The sequence below is a fragment of the Miniopterus natalensis genome, chromosome 12, assembly GCF_054644295.1.
Source record: "Miniopterus natalensis isolate mMinNat1 chromosome 12, mMinNat1.hap1, whole genome shotgun sequence".
NCBI lineage: Eukaryota > Metazoa > Chordata > Mammalia > Chiroptera > Miniopteridae > Miniopterus > Miniopterus natalensis.
In genome coordinates, this window is record NC_142092.1 from 35,418,747 (window position 1) to 35,433,914 (window position 15,168).

The 15,168-nt window shown below is 39.1% G+C and overlaps 1 protein-coding gene across 16 annotated transcripts in view; it reads right to left on the reverse strand.

Moving 5' to 3' along the window:
* TRPM3 (transient receptor potential cation channel subfamily M member 3) overlaps positions 1-15,168 on the reverse strand; it is a 656,939-nt gene that overhangs the window by 94,966 nt on the left and 546,805 nt on the right. For all 16 annotated transcript variants that reach the window (XM_087823176.1, XM_087823170.1, XM_087823177.1 and 13 more), the window contains one exon: positions 8,590-8,662. In XM_087823176.1, the coding sequence (XP_087679302.1) occupies positions 8,590-8,662 (73 nt within the window). The remainder of the gene's footprint in view (positions 1-8,589; positions 8,663-15,168) is intronic.

Consider the following 15,168-nt stretch of genomic DNA (forward strand, 5'->3'; position numbering starts at 1 on the left):
AGTAGATGAGGCCTGTGTATAATTTATTCTTTGCTTTCTTTTCTTGCCCTGAATGATAACTATCTCTTCTTGGTAAAAGTAACTTTAGTGAACTCTCAGGAGAAAGTTAAAAGGAAGTAAGAAAAATTGCCTTAACTTTAGCTAAAGAAATTCAGATTTGGCTTGTAAGAGACAAAACAGGCAACTGAGTGAAACAGTCCTTTGCAGGAAGTGGAGGTTTTCTTTTTTGGTTCATTTTTATTAAATAAGAAAGATAATAATAACTAATACTTCTTTCATGCTCAGCTTGTGCCAGGAACTGTTTCTAAGTGTTAATGTATTAAATTCTCAGAACAAACTGTGAGGTACCATTATCACCATTTTACAGATGAGGAAACTGAGGCACAGAAACTTGTTCAAGATGAAGTATCTAGGAAGTGCCAGAGATGAGATTCAAACCCAGGCAGTCTGGCTTCAGAGCTGATTTTTTTGATTCACAGAAACTTAGAAAATTGTATTGAACTCATGATACCCCCACATAAAGGGAAGTAGGCAAACAGGCTTTTGTGTCCTCTATCACAAAACAATCCACACTGCATTAATGAAGAAAGCCAGAATACTCTCTCATGCTGTATGATTAGGGCCAAAATTGGTAAAATGTTATATAAAATTTACATATCAATTAGCTCCTTTAATTTTATTTATTTATTTTATCAGTAGAGCCACCTGGGCTTAGTGATTTACTTATTTATCCAGTTTTGCTGAGCTATAACTGGCATATAACATTGGATTAGTTTCAGGTGTACAACATAATGATTTGATGCATGCATATACTGTGAAATGATTACCACAATAAGTTTAGTCACATAGTTACAATTTTTTTTCTTGTGATTAAGAACTTTTTAAGATCTCCTGTCTTAGCGATCTTCTGATATACAATAAAGTATCATCAACTGTAGTTACCGTGCTATAGATTACAGCCTTGGGACTTGCTTATCTTATAACTGGAAGTTTGCATCTTTTGGTCACTTCTCCCATTTCGCCCCACCCCCTGCCCCCTGCTGTAAGCTTGGTGGCTTCATTACACTGCCCCTGGTGTTGAGAAGGGGGAATAGGAGAGGCCTGAAGGGAAGAGAGCTGGATCCCCAGATGGTTTCATTTATTCAACAGATATTGATTAGACTCCACTTCTCTGCCAGCCTTTGTTGTAGGCACTGGGGCTACAAAATTGAAGCAAAGTTTCTATCCTCAAATAAAACCTCTTTCTTCCCCCCCCCCCCCCCCCCCCCCCCGCTCTGATGATAAGAATTAGATTGTTTCCTAGGAATGTAAATTGAGGAGATTGACTGATTATGTAGCTGTTCTTGTTTTCTTCTACATAGTCCTCTTTAGGTTCTATTACTAAGTCTCTGTTTGGATAAAGTCCTTCAGAGGCTATCTAATAGTCCACGTCCCGTTCTGAAGTGACCCAAAATGAATTCTGCGTTCCTTATTTCCTTCAGAACAGCAAAGGTCGGTTCTCAACTGGGCTCTTTCCACTCCACCCTGCCAGCCTCATTCACATCAACTATCCCATGCCTATTGTCACCCTCCCCCGACAGTCATAGATAGGAGGTCTCCATTTCAAACAGTCATGCCTTAAAAATGAATACTTACAAAATAGTGACTTTGGTGATATTTATCTTATAAAAGGATTTCCTTCTACAAAAGTATTTCTCCTTCTTAACTAGGAATTTATAAGTGCATCTAAAATATGATGTAGTTCAAAAGATACAATTTGTAAATGTACTTTTAGGAAGTTATGGACCAGATAAAATGATGGGCCCTTGAGTGGGCAGAATAAATCCTGTTTGGACATTTTTATATCCTGTTTATTTGGAGACTCTGATTTCCAGCATTAATAAGATTTTAAAAGGTATCTTCTTAATATAAAATTCCCCTGAAAAAATAATTGGCCTATTACTTATTTTGTATTTCTGTAGGCTGTTTATTCAATATAATAAGCGTGGCATTCTGAAATGCAGAGGTGCATTAAAATAGCCCCTAAACCTAGGAGTCTCTTTCATTGGTATCTTTTTAGCGTTTTGTTTACTGTTCATACTACGGTGTATTATGGTGTATTCTTCTACCATATATAGGCCTTTGAAGATTTTGTAGCCCTTAAGAAGTCATTTATCCTCAAAATTATTATAACACATAGACAGAGACAACAGTGTGGTGATAGCCATGGGAAGGGGGTGGGGAGTAGGGGTGGGCAAAGAGGGGATAAGTGGGGGTAGAAAGAGACTTTACTTCGGGCGATGGGTGCACCATGCAGTGTGCAGATGATGTTTTGTTGGGCTGTACACTTGAAACATGCATGGCTTTGTTAACCACTGTCACCCCAATAAACTCACTAAAAAAAAAAAATAATGACACAGACTGGCCTCTTGGAGAACTGAGTGAGACACCAGCCAGATGGCAGCGGCCTGGCTCATTTCTGATTCACGTCAGGTTGCCCTTTCCTGGAGAGCAGATGTGCGGTGAGTATAAATAGGGGCTGGAACGACATCTTTGGGTGGAAGGGAGAGGCACTGAGCTCACTTATTACCTGTGGGGGCTTGGGAAATGTACTTATCGTCTCCCAGATCTAGTTTCTTCATGTATAAAACAAGATCAATAATATCGCCCATAAGGGATTGCTTTGGAGGTTAAATGGAATAATAGATGGAAAAATAGCTTTGTTAAATTAAAGCACTGTGCAAATACTTTTACTGTTTTACATATTTCTGACAATGAATTTACCAGATTAAAATTGAATAAATTTATCGGGTTAATAATGCCACCACCACTCCTGGATGGAGAACCATTACCAGCCAGACTATGATGACAGTTTCTGCTGTGGTTGATGGGAATGGTTAGGTGTCATGGAATTTTCATAAAAGGAACTCTTACTGTGCAGTGAAACAGTCATTCTCAGAATTAAGTACTGACAGTCCCTAAATTGCCCATGTCAGAACTGCCAATGGCATTAGGAGTAGTTCTCTGACAGAGCTTGGGGAGTCAATCCAGTGCTACCTTCTATTGAGGCTTTTTTCTTTAAACACAGCTGAAGTTCGTAGGTGCTAAGATAAAAACAAGAAGGGTAAATTTGTGGCGATAAAAGAGTCTCAATTTAGATATAACTGCTCTGTTTGGATTATAAGAATGTGATTATTTCCTAGGAACATAAACTGAGAAGATTGATTGTGTGTTTATGCCTGGGCAGCGCAGGCCAGGGACACAGGGTGTTTTCTTAGGAGCCATAACCACACTCAGTCAGGAAAGTGCACCCGGCCCCTCCTCAGTGGTGGGACAGGACACTGCTCCTGTGCCTGGCACCTGCTGCAAGCTGCTCTCAGGACTGCTGCGCCTTCCCTGGCCTGTCAGAGGTGACCGAGGGCTCCTCAGGGACAGAAGGCTGTTCCTCCTGCTCTTGGCACTGTATCCTGCCTGGAGTGACAGCTGGACTATTTCTCTCATGGGTCCTTACACTTCCTAACCACTGGGTCTAAGGGTGGCAGGAGGTGGTGATTAAGCTTTGTTTTGTTTTTTTTCTTATTTATTGGGTCTGAGTGTTCTGTGTAAGGCCTCACTCACTTTGAAAAACTGTTCTTAGTTTCATGTTCAGACCTAGGGTACTAGACTTTTATGGACCAAAGCTATACGAAAGGCTTACAGTCAGGTTATATAATGATATTTACCAAGGGTCTCTGCAGTAAATATTGCCACTATTTCCTCATGCCCTTGTAACATATGCAAGCTGAAAGGACAAATGAAATTATGTGGTTCTGATTAATAACACTGTAAAGCATCGTGCTATTTCCTTCATTTGCCAACCTACCTAAATGGACAAGTCTCTTTACTGTGCCCTTTCTGCAATAAAACAAGCCAGTTCTTCACAAAAGCTCCCACTGACATGTTAAATCACTTTACAAAAGTGTCTCTGTATTATGCACAAAATGCAAAACTGAGAAACATTATCAACGTAAGACAGAGGGAGTAAAAGAAAAAAACTGTTCTATTGGATTATTCTGCTTGCTTGTGATATGACAAATATGAATTCATTTATATCACTTGGTAATTAAAAAAACTGCATTCTCCATATTGTGATGTTTAGCAGGATTTTATAGAAGCATGCTCTGGAGTTCTGGGACATTTGCTCAAATTATTGCATTGATGATTTTCTAACTTCTGTTCTCTTTTTCTTTTATTCATTGTCTCTTTCTTTGAGAACTAGGTAATCCAGGGACCATTTTGTACTTTACTTTTACTAAAGTTATGCATGCATAGAATAGAGATTTGATACAAAAATCACAAGCCTCGTCACCCCAATCCTCTTTCATTTCTAGTAGCTGATTATTTTGGTTCTCTGTGGTAGCTGGTCTCTAAGAGAGCTTCCAAGGGACTGTATCTTCCAGTATTCACCCTCGTGGGATATTTCCTCCTGTACTGAATCTGGGCTGGTCTTGTAACTCACTTTGGCCAACAGAATGCAGCAGAAGTGACACTATGCCAAGTACAGACGTAAGCCTTAGGGAGGTCGGAGAGCTTCTGCTTTTGCCTCCTACACCTGGTGTGGAACTGTGACCTTGAGCCTTTCCTTCCTCATCAGCCAGGGACTTCCAACACCTCCCTCCTATGTTGGAGCCCATGTTTCGTATGTTTCATGTTTTCTGTTTCATTTGGTTTCCTCTTTCATTTTGGTAGGGCACATGCTCCAGGAATTTCTGAAGAAGTGGTTCATGGGAATTGAAGTTTTTGACAACTCGTGTCTGACAATATCTATTCTACCTTCATAAGTGACTGGTAGATTAGCTATAGAACTCTAGATTGCAAGTAAATGTTCTTCAAAAAATTTAAGGCATCGCACGATAGCTTTATGCATTGTGGTTTAGAAATTTAAAACATTTGGGCTCCTGGTCCTCTGCATGTGACTTGTTTTTCTTGTTGGAAGCAATTGTAATATATATTTTTTTGGTCTCACATGTTCTGCAATATGATTACATGACTTAATATGGGTTTATTTTCACCTATTGTGCTGGGCACTCAGTGGGTCCTTATAATTTGGAAATGTATTCTTTAGTTCAGGGATAACTAGACATTTTTCTGGAATTGTTGCATTGATAATTTCCTACCTTCTGTTCACTCTTTTATTCTTTCTCTTTCTGTACTTTCTAGGAGAGTTCTCCAACTTTGTTTTTTTTCTTTCACTTATTTTTTTTTATTTGATGCTGTTATTTTTAATTTCTAAGAGCTCTCTAGTTTTTGAACTACACATATGATGCTGTTATTTTTTTAATGATTCAAATATTTAAAAAAATTTCTCTAAGGAAATTAATGAGCGTTTTGGTGAAATCTCCTTCTTACATAGGTTCTGTTTGCTCCAGGTTGCACTCCTCTCTTTGTTTCTATCTATCCTCTCTGTCAGAGGTCTTTCTCATATGTCTGGTTGCCCTTGGTCACCTGCTCATATTTAAGAGTGAGCACTCAAGTGCGGACTGAAATCCCAGAGTGCATGAGTGGAGATTATCAACTGTAAACTTCACTGTAAGATAGCACCTGGTTGGGCTCTTTCTTTGTGGAATCAGTCATGGCATTATCTTTAGGTCTTTTCTCTTAGGATCATCACATTTTACAGAAAAGGCCCTTCCAATCTCCTGCCTGCAGGGTAAAGACTCCAGCCACCAGCATGCTAGGAACCAAGTCAGGGAGGAGGGCTAGAGTCTCAGCACCCAACATGTATTCATTTATTAAGCACCCCCCGCCTTATTTCAGTACTATATCCCAGCCCTCACCCTGCACCTCATGTCCTCTGGTCTAGAGAATCTGTTTTAACCTCTTCAGAGTGGTTACCTTAATGCCAACGACAAATGTGATATCACGTGTTCTCAAAGACTCCCTCAGGTCAGCATTTGAAAAAACCATGGGCCTCTTAGATCTCTGTAACAACATGCACTTCACCTTCTTTCTCTCTTCATTTTTGAACAGATACCCAGTAAGTTTGTATCATATAAACAGTATCTTTTAATACGCATAGATCCGGAAGAAAATCAAACCCAATGGGACTCGAAACAAGGGCAGCAAAGGCGTATTTTCCCCACAGCCACCTCGTTTCCTACCTGTCCCCCCCCCAAGCCCCGCAGGCTCTGGGCACCAATCAGTGGTTAGTTTCGCAGCCCTCTCCTGCTTCTCATATCTAACTTCTGGTTTTCTCAGGTGATGGGCAGAATAAAAACTATGCTATACAGAGATTTCTCATGCATTAGATAATTGAAAACTAAGTATGATCATAGAAAAATTAAGTGTAAATAATTTTACATGCTCAGGCATAATAAAACACACAGGAAGAATAATTTAACAAACTAAAGAATTTGCAACTGATATAAGTATGCTCTTGGCCTCTAAGGAAGTCAGCAAAAGTATATGCTTGATATACTTCACAAATCAAGTGGGTCAAAATCAGAGCGCATTTAAAACCCTTTGCAAAATAGAGTTGACACACCATAATCTTTTAACGGCATAAATTCCCATTAGCATCAACTGCTGTATAAATAAGGTTCATTATAGTGATTAAAAATGTTAATTTCTTAGAGCAATCATAATTTCCTTTAATATTCTATGGCAGTGTTTTGCAAACTTCAGGTTATGACCCATTAGTGGGTCATGAAATCAACTTAGTGGGATATAATTAGCATTAAAGAGAATAGAATATCCAATTTCGTTACCTATGGTTAGTATAAGTATTATTTCATGTACCTCAATTTCAGTTTTCTAAATACATATGTATAACTACTTGGTCATAATGTAAGTTATATTTCACATGATCTGTAATGAACAAAACAGAAAACAATTATTTGTACTACAACAAATAAATTCTAAGACTGATTTAAAAAAGCACAATTCTAAGTCACAAATTAGTGAAAGAGGAAGAAAATATTTTCAGTAGACGATATTATTATGGCTAATATGTTTTAACTAATAATTGGGCCACTTCTCCATTTGCTATGAGTTTGGTTCAAGGTGATAAATATGGTTTTCCACTTCTTGTTACCAGTGGGATGGGAATGCCTTGGTGGTATAAACAAGTGAGGTCTATGGGGTTAGGCTGTCTGGCTTCTCTTGGGCATATTACTAAATTGTTTTGTGCCTCATTTTCCCTATCTATAAAATGGGCCTTGTAATCAACTGGTCATCACACAGTTGTACAGATTAAGTGAATTTATATATAGAATGCATCTAACAGTGTTGGACAAGTAACACATCCTCAATAAGTGTTAGTTACCAGTTTTATTACATATTCTTATTTTTATGTAAGAATGGCAAATATCAGAGAGTTGCTTGCCTCAAACTTTTAATTTTATCTGATAAATGGAAAAGGGGCCCAGGGTATGGTTTGTGGTTCAGCCCATGCACAGTTCCTTAATTCTTCTGCATATATATATTTTTTAGATCACTGAAATCAAATGCTTTAGAGCAGAAGTTTTCAACCTGGGACACATGCTACACTTACTAGGACTGTGAACTTCCTGAAATGTGATCAGAGTCTTGGATGAATGCGCATATCTACATTTGGGGAGTAGATGGAGACGATTGACAGCTTCTAGTGCCAAAGGGGTCATGTGGTATAGTGAAGAGTTAGACATACTTGGAAGTCCAGGCTTATTAATTAGCATGGTAACCTGGAGCAAGTTACTTAGCCCCTTGTAGCTCTACTTACTCCGTCTGTAAAATGGGAATTAAAATAGCTTCTACTAGAGAACAGAACAAACACCAACACCCTCCTTATAATGGAAAATCATTCAACACAGGACTTTTCTATTTCTGCCTAGACTTTGAGGAAACTTAGAGTTAAACTTAGGGCTTAATTATAACAAGTACTGTAGTCTATTTTTTTAGTTTCTTTTTCTCTTGCCCTAAATGGTTTTGATTTTCCACATTAATGTATTATATCTCTATATCTATCATCTATCTGTCATCATCTATCTATTATCTATGTCATGTTAAGTAATTTTTAATTTTTAAAAATATATCTTTATTGATTTCAGAGAGAGGAAAGGAGAGGGAGAGAGAGAGTTGAAACATCCATGATGAGAGAGTCATTGAGCGGCTGCCTCCTCCTGCAAGGCCCTGATGGGGGATCGTGCCTGCAACTCGGGCATGTGCCCTGACCGGGAATTGAACGGTGATCTCCTGGATCCTAGGTTGATGCTCAACCACTGAGCCACGCCCAGCCAGGCGTATTAAGTGATTTTTAAAAGTAGACAGGGCAATAATTACTAAATAACTTCATTAACTCAGTGTCTTACATATTACAATATCCTTTTACTTTATATAGTTTTATGATTCAGTGAACATGAGTGAATTGTAGTATACTTAAATTTTATGAGATCAAGTCATTCTATAACAATTCCATTACAAAAAAAATTTAATAGCAGTAACAGTGTCTTACAGGAGAGGTCCTTACGTTATCCATAATTGGATGTGTCATGGTATCATTTGGAATTATATCCACTATTAGGATACATAATGTTGCTATGTTAATTCCATTTAAATTATTTTTTCACTCTCTGGACACAGAAACTCTCTTACCTTTGAGCAAAGCTGTCAGGATAGCTAAGTCAATGTCCTGGTGTCCTTCTGATCCCATCCGAAATACTGTAATCTGCAATTTGAGACATGACCATTAGCAATGCACTTTTCCCCCCAAGAGAAATTAAATCAATGAGACCATATCTGAACACTGACTATTTTCATATCTTTAAGGCAGATTCTTAACCACAGGGAAAGCATACATAGCAAGAATTCAATTAGGGGACTCTGTAGTTCATTAAGAGGGAGATACCTCAGTAGCCTCCTAATAGAGATCATCTTAGGCAATTGCATTGATTATGGTCACAATGAGGAGAAACCAAGGAAAATGTCCTCTTCTAACATTTCAGTTTTAAAATTAAAACTTGCCAGATTTACAGAAATGTGTAAATGATAATGTAAACAATGAAATGAGAAATTAAGTGTTTAAAAATAGCTAGTGTGCCCTTCAGTAAATGTCCCCCTTATGTGTATACATGTATGTGTGTGTATATGTATGTGCACAGTATAGCCATCCCTATGCTTACTCCTCAGCAATAGTTACTCAAGGGCTTCAATGTTGTAATGCTTCTAGATCCTTCAGTCCCCTCAATAACCTTGAAACCTCTTGAGAATAATTCAGCAGTATACCAGGGGAGAAAAGTATTTTCTGGGGAAGGATTAATACATGTTGGATTAACAAAATAATGCTTAAGAACAATAAAGATTCTTTTCCAAGTCAGAAGGAAGCTACTAAAGGAAGCCAAAATATTTTTTAATATCTACATTGAATTACTATGGTATTTAACTGCTTTAGGCTTTGAGTTTCCCTACCTGTAAATGGGAAAAATAATAGTGCTTGCCTATTTCCAACTACATAGGAAGTCAACATTAGAGAATCTGTTAATATATAATTCTAAGTTTTGCTACTATAATGGAGAGAATGGACACATAGAACCATAGACTGTTAAACTATCAGTTGCCTTAGAAAATTTCTGGTCCACTACCCAGAGAAAAAGACCTAGTGCTTAAGGTCAGCAACTAGTGAGAAGGACAGTGGCCGGAACTCAGTAGGTCTCACATTTCTGTCTTGTGTCTTAAGCACTGGGAAGAAGTGAGGGGAAAGAACACGAATATATGGGCACTTGTGAGCTGCTTAATTCTTTTGTATTAGTTTATGTCTGGATTGAGTATAAGGCAGAGATTGCAAGATGAAATGCCTTCATAGGCTTGAACTCAAAATGTAAAAAACATGGAGAGCCAGACAAAATTCATCCTTGTACTGTGTTTGCCTCTTGGGTCACAGTATCGGGTGGAGGTGTGCCCAGCTCCATTAGATTTCCACAGAAATCTGCTTTTGTGCAACCATAAGTTTGGCCAAAGTGCCACTGGGACATTGCCTCAAACAGGTGTGATGCCCCCACAGAATCCACTTGGGAGATGAGAGGCAGCTCTTATCTGCTCTGCACTCATGGGAAGTAAATTTGAGGTTCACTGGATTTAGAACTGGGGTCAGAAGTGGAATTTGGGCTAACTCCTCTTTAAGCCAGGGCTGGCTATAGTCTGAAAGACATTATATACTAAGCTATTAGCAGGCTGAAGAACCATGATAACATCTGAGCTCACCGTTTTAGAAGAATTCAGAAATTAGGCATCAAATGGAATTCCTTACACATATGATGGCCTTGTCCTGCAGATGCCTACATTTTGCTGCCTAGTTGGAGGTCACATTTCAGATGCAAATTCTTCTGAGGCAGCAAACACATAAATTTACTATAAAATATAAGATTATCAGTCTTTCCTAGAAACAGATTTGAGGAGGGGAGAGGAAGGTGTATAGTGGGAAGGTAGAGACATGGGTATATGTGCTGTTGTTTGTCCAAGAGCCTGAAATGGAAATGAATGCCAGAACTTTGAGGTTATTTTTGGATAACTGATGGGAGGAAATGGTTGGCCACCCATTCAGACCACCATCCTTATGTGCTCAGATGGGAGAACCCAAGGACTCTAGTAAGAGGGAAAGGAAACCCCCACAAAAGGCTGGAGGAGCCAAAGATGAAATTTATTTCATAATTTTGCCTTGAACTGACCTGAGATACTATGTGTTCATCACTACTCTAAAACTTTTTTACTTGAAATTAAAAAATGTAAAATACTAATTACAAATTTATATGTCTGCCTCAGGAAAAAAAACAATCAAACAAGAAAATTGCAGTAAGGAAATTGTTAAGTATGGGTCAGGAACTCAATGCAGGAAGTTGATTCATCAATGGAGGAATAAAACTAGACAGAAAACACTCAAACTGTCAACCAGTTATTTCATATTTTCTTACAGCAAAATTGCCTAAGGCCCATCAGTTATGTGGTGAAAATGTTTGCAGCAAAGATGCTCTGGTGAAAGTGCCTAGAACCATTCCAAGGGTACTCAGGCCATAAAGGGTCAGGACTTACTTCACCTGAGGCCTTGTAGGCTAATCATAAGCAAACTAGATACTGCCATTTTGTAAAGAATGTCCCCTGTGGTCATAAGAACCAGTATTAAAGTAAATATGTAGCTTAGAGAGCATAAAGAAAGAAAATTTGGGCTGCTTTGCAAATGTGGGCACAAACCCATGTTTGAAGGACACGTTGGGCCAATGCCAGGACATCCTGGGGTATGTACCTGACCCCAGATACTCCTGAATTTTGTGTGTTTGTTTGAGTTAATATATTTGAAAGCATTTGCACATGAAGATGCACAGTTATATTTTTGTCTTCAGCAATGGCAGATAAAAGAGAAAATCACAAAGACCATCATCTGGAAGTCAAACCCTCCTAGGCCCTCCTTTGCCCTTACATTACATGACTGCCAGGGGCTGCTCTCCTCTCTTGCTCCTGTGTGCCTGGCCCTCCGTCCCTCCCGCTGTGAAAAATCTCTGTTTATTTACACAATGCCCAGCCTGGAGATGCTGCCTTTGTTGCTGTTTTTTCAGTTTTTGATAGTAATTTGTGCTTTCTCCACAGCTTCTTTCTAGGGCCACTTGAGAAGCATACGAAGCAGGAGCCTCCTTTGTCATATGACAAGAACAGAAACACAGGGAAACAAAAAGCATCCCTGGTAGGTTTTCTCTGTAACCAGTTTTCCCTTGAACCAGTTTGGCAGATTAAAAATGAAGCTGCATTTTCTGACCTGACAATGGAAGAACATGACATTTGTTATACGGTAAAAGGGAGGGCCCATCACTGTTATATTATGCCAACTGACAATGAACTTTATTTGGAAAAGTTTTCTATTCTTTCAAGCTCGAAGGGAATGGATTCAAAGAAAGAAAAAATCAGTCTATCAAGTCTATTTCTTCTCTCTCTAGCCAAGTAATCCCCCTCTCCTCCTTGGGCCCATTCAGGCACACAGCCCTGTCTCCTCCTATTGAATAGTTGACTATATTATCATTGTTGCCCATTGCATAACCAATAGTTGCTAACTGCTCCAGGGTCAAAATTCTTCAAAAAATTGCAGGCTAAGATTTTGAAATTATTGACATTTAGAAAAAAATGACTAGGAGGAATAGCTTTTCTCCCACAGAGCAATTCTTTCCTCTCTGATGATTGCGTTACTGTTCCATGTCACATGTACATGTGTCACATGTGAAAATATTTTGGGAGAAAAACATTGAATCATGATCAAAATGAGGAAGCTGTGATGAAGGTGACAAGAAAACTACAACTAGGGAAAGAATGTAGGAACTAAAGAGATAAAGGTCATTTCTGGCTGGTGTGACACAAGAAGACTTCATTGAGAAGTCCGGGATTTGATCTGGACTTTGTGAGGTAGTTAGAGCTTCAGTAGGGAAGTGTGGTTGTGAGGAGGAGCTGGAAGAAGAAAATGATAGCAGAAAATAAGAGAGAAGTGAACATCAAAAACACTGCTTACAGATATTCAACTTGGCTGGAGTATTGGGTAAAGGGAAGGCCACTTATGAAGGAATGCGGGGGCCAAGCTGTGAATGACTTTTAGTGGTAAGGAATTTGGACATAATTTACTATATACTAGGCTGTGTACCAAACATTTTATATGTATTATCTTGTTAATTCTCACATCAACCCTATGAAGCTCAGAGGTTAAATTAGTTATCCAGGGGTACTTAGCTGGTAAACAACAGAGGTAAAATTGAATCTCAGATCTGTGCTGCTCTAAAGTCTATGCTCATGGCCTCTCTAGGTCATAAGGTGGGTTGATTTTCAGTGGTCAAGAAAGAGAGTGGAATCCAAGGTGACTCTTATTAGTTTTCTAGCCTCAGTGCTGAGAGCATGGGACAACTCTTGACAGGAACAGGAAAAGTCAGAATAATTTGGGGGAAGGGGAAGCGTTTATCCATAGCTCACATTCTTTTTGACCCAGAGCAGCACCCTAGAGGATAGAAAGTGAATCAGACAGCACCCTGCCCTGCAGTGAAACCACCATGGGTAGAGTCTCTGCTGCTCACATGCCCTGGAAACCTTTGCACTGGTGAGCAAAGAACAAGCTCTTTGTTAAAATGCCTTTGAATAGAACTATAACATAGCCCTGGGGAGATTCTGAAAAGTGGGGGAAGGGAAGTCTTGAGCAAAGGGTAGAGGCTGTCAACAACTTTTTAGGTTATAACTGCCACAGGGCAATGTGTATGTACAAGGAAAACCCCAAGACAACGAACAGAAGCGCTCATTAAATTGCTCTCTTTGTAAAGCAAAAGTGAAGGGAGGTTTTACACATCCATGTGCCTATCACAACCATAAGGAGACATGTGCATGTGCACAAGCACACATACATACAGTGGTTTTATGAGTCATGCGACTGGGCAATATTAAATATGTTAGCCATTGTTCCAGAATGCAACTCTGTACAGTTTGCATGTGGTTCTCTTGGGTGGCAGAATGTGCATTTCAACCAGCATTGCTTTTCCCACAAAGAACCATTAGAAAAATGTTTGACTTTATATATACCACTTGAGCCAAATGCTAGCATTTTTTCACATATACAATGATGTCTGTTTTATCTGGAGATAATAAAAAATGAAGTGTCCTATAGAAGGGAATTTTCCAGTTAAGTATGGGTGATCTGTTAATGCCAATTACAAACAAGTTAGTTCTTTTGGATGAAAATTTTTCTAAAATGTAACAAACACATTAAATATCATCTTAGACAACATTAAATAAAATGAAAATCCATTGCTTTCTTTTGGTGTGTTTAGTGTTGTTATCATTGACTCAAGAAAAGTAGAGTTATTTGGCTCTCTTTAAATGGCCCCAGACTGCTCACATTTAGAGTTCATTTATCTGCTATCTAGAGGGTCCTAACTTTACAGTCTGACTAACTCTTCTCAAAACCCTCATTCATTTTGCCTCCCTGCTTTCTAACTGCAATGGGCACTGAGCAGAATAGTGGTGGTTTCCATGGCATTTAATGACTATGACTGTAAGGAATTTAGTGCACAGATTGTCTGATATTGATGTCGGCAATCTAGTAAGTCTTTTAAAAACTTTCCTTATTTCTTGGTTCTGAGTAGTTGAAGTTTCTGTATAAGAAGAGGTCTTTAGATAGATTAAATATTATCATATTTTAGGTGGAAAAATTTTCTACTTAATCTTATTTGAGCTCTTTCTGCTACTAGAGAGTTAAGGATTGAACATTTCTAGACTCTTAGGGAGAGCAGTTGCTAAGTGAAATCAACACTTCTGCCTCAGGTGAGAATAGAAGTGAGCTCTCATTAATAAAAAAGCGGCCTTGGTGTGCAAGCGCTCCTCTAAACGTTGTGCCTGCCTCTCACTCAACTTTTCCAATGACCCTAACTAGAAAGTGTATTCTTATTTTCCAGTAGAGACACCTGAGGCTTAAGAAGGTAAAGTAGCTCATTCAAAGACACGTAGCTGGAATTCCTGTGCTGTCCTCTGAAACACCCCCTCCTGAAGCCCCCCCCCCCCATTCTGCTGGATGTGGAGGGACAGGAGAATGAATGGAAGCCACATGGAGGCTAAAGGGCGTGTTCCTTATTCGATATCCATGGCCACTGCTGGGAGAACAGATGGAGCAGCGGCAGAGCCCTGTTGGTGCACAGCTCTCAGGCCATGCTGACCAGCCGCTCTGTCACTGGGGCATTTGCCATTGTTTTTCCCAGCACATCCCTCTACTCAATAGGCTCAAAGTAAAAGAAGAGTCTACTAGAAGAGAACAATCATGACAGCTCATCCTCCTTCCTTTTGTTCCCTGAAGTTCAGAATTCATCTGTTATTTCCTGTAAAACCATCAACTTGCAGAAGAGGGTGGAAAAAAAAAAAAAGCCTGGATACAAAGAAAGAGACAGGGTTACTAGCCAGACTTGAGCATGCTCTCTACGACTTTGGCAAGAGGACCTACTGATTGATCAGATTCTTCAAACAGACTTTATCATTGATCATCAGCTCCTTTGGACTTTGCTTTTTAAGTAGAGAATTCCTTAGATGCCCAGGGTAGAACTAGCACGGAATAAAGCAAGCTGCTAAAGAAACTCAAATTCCAAAGAAAACAGGCATGGTAGAGTGATAAGAAAAGGTGCATAGTTTTAACTAGCAATTATAAAGCTACTGCACTTAATTGCCGTAGCGGTG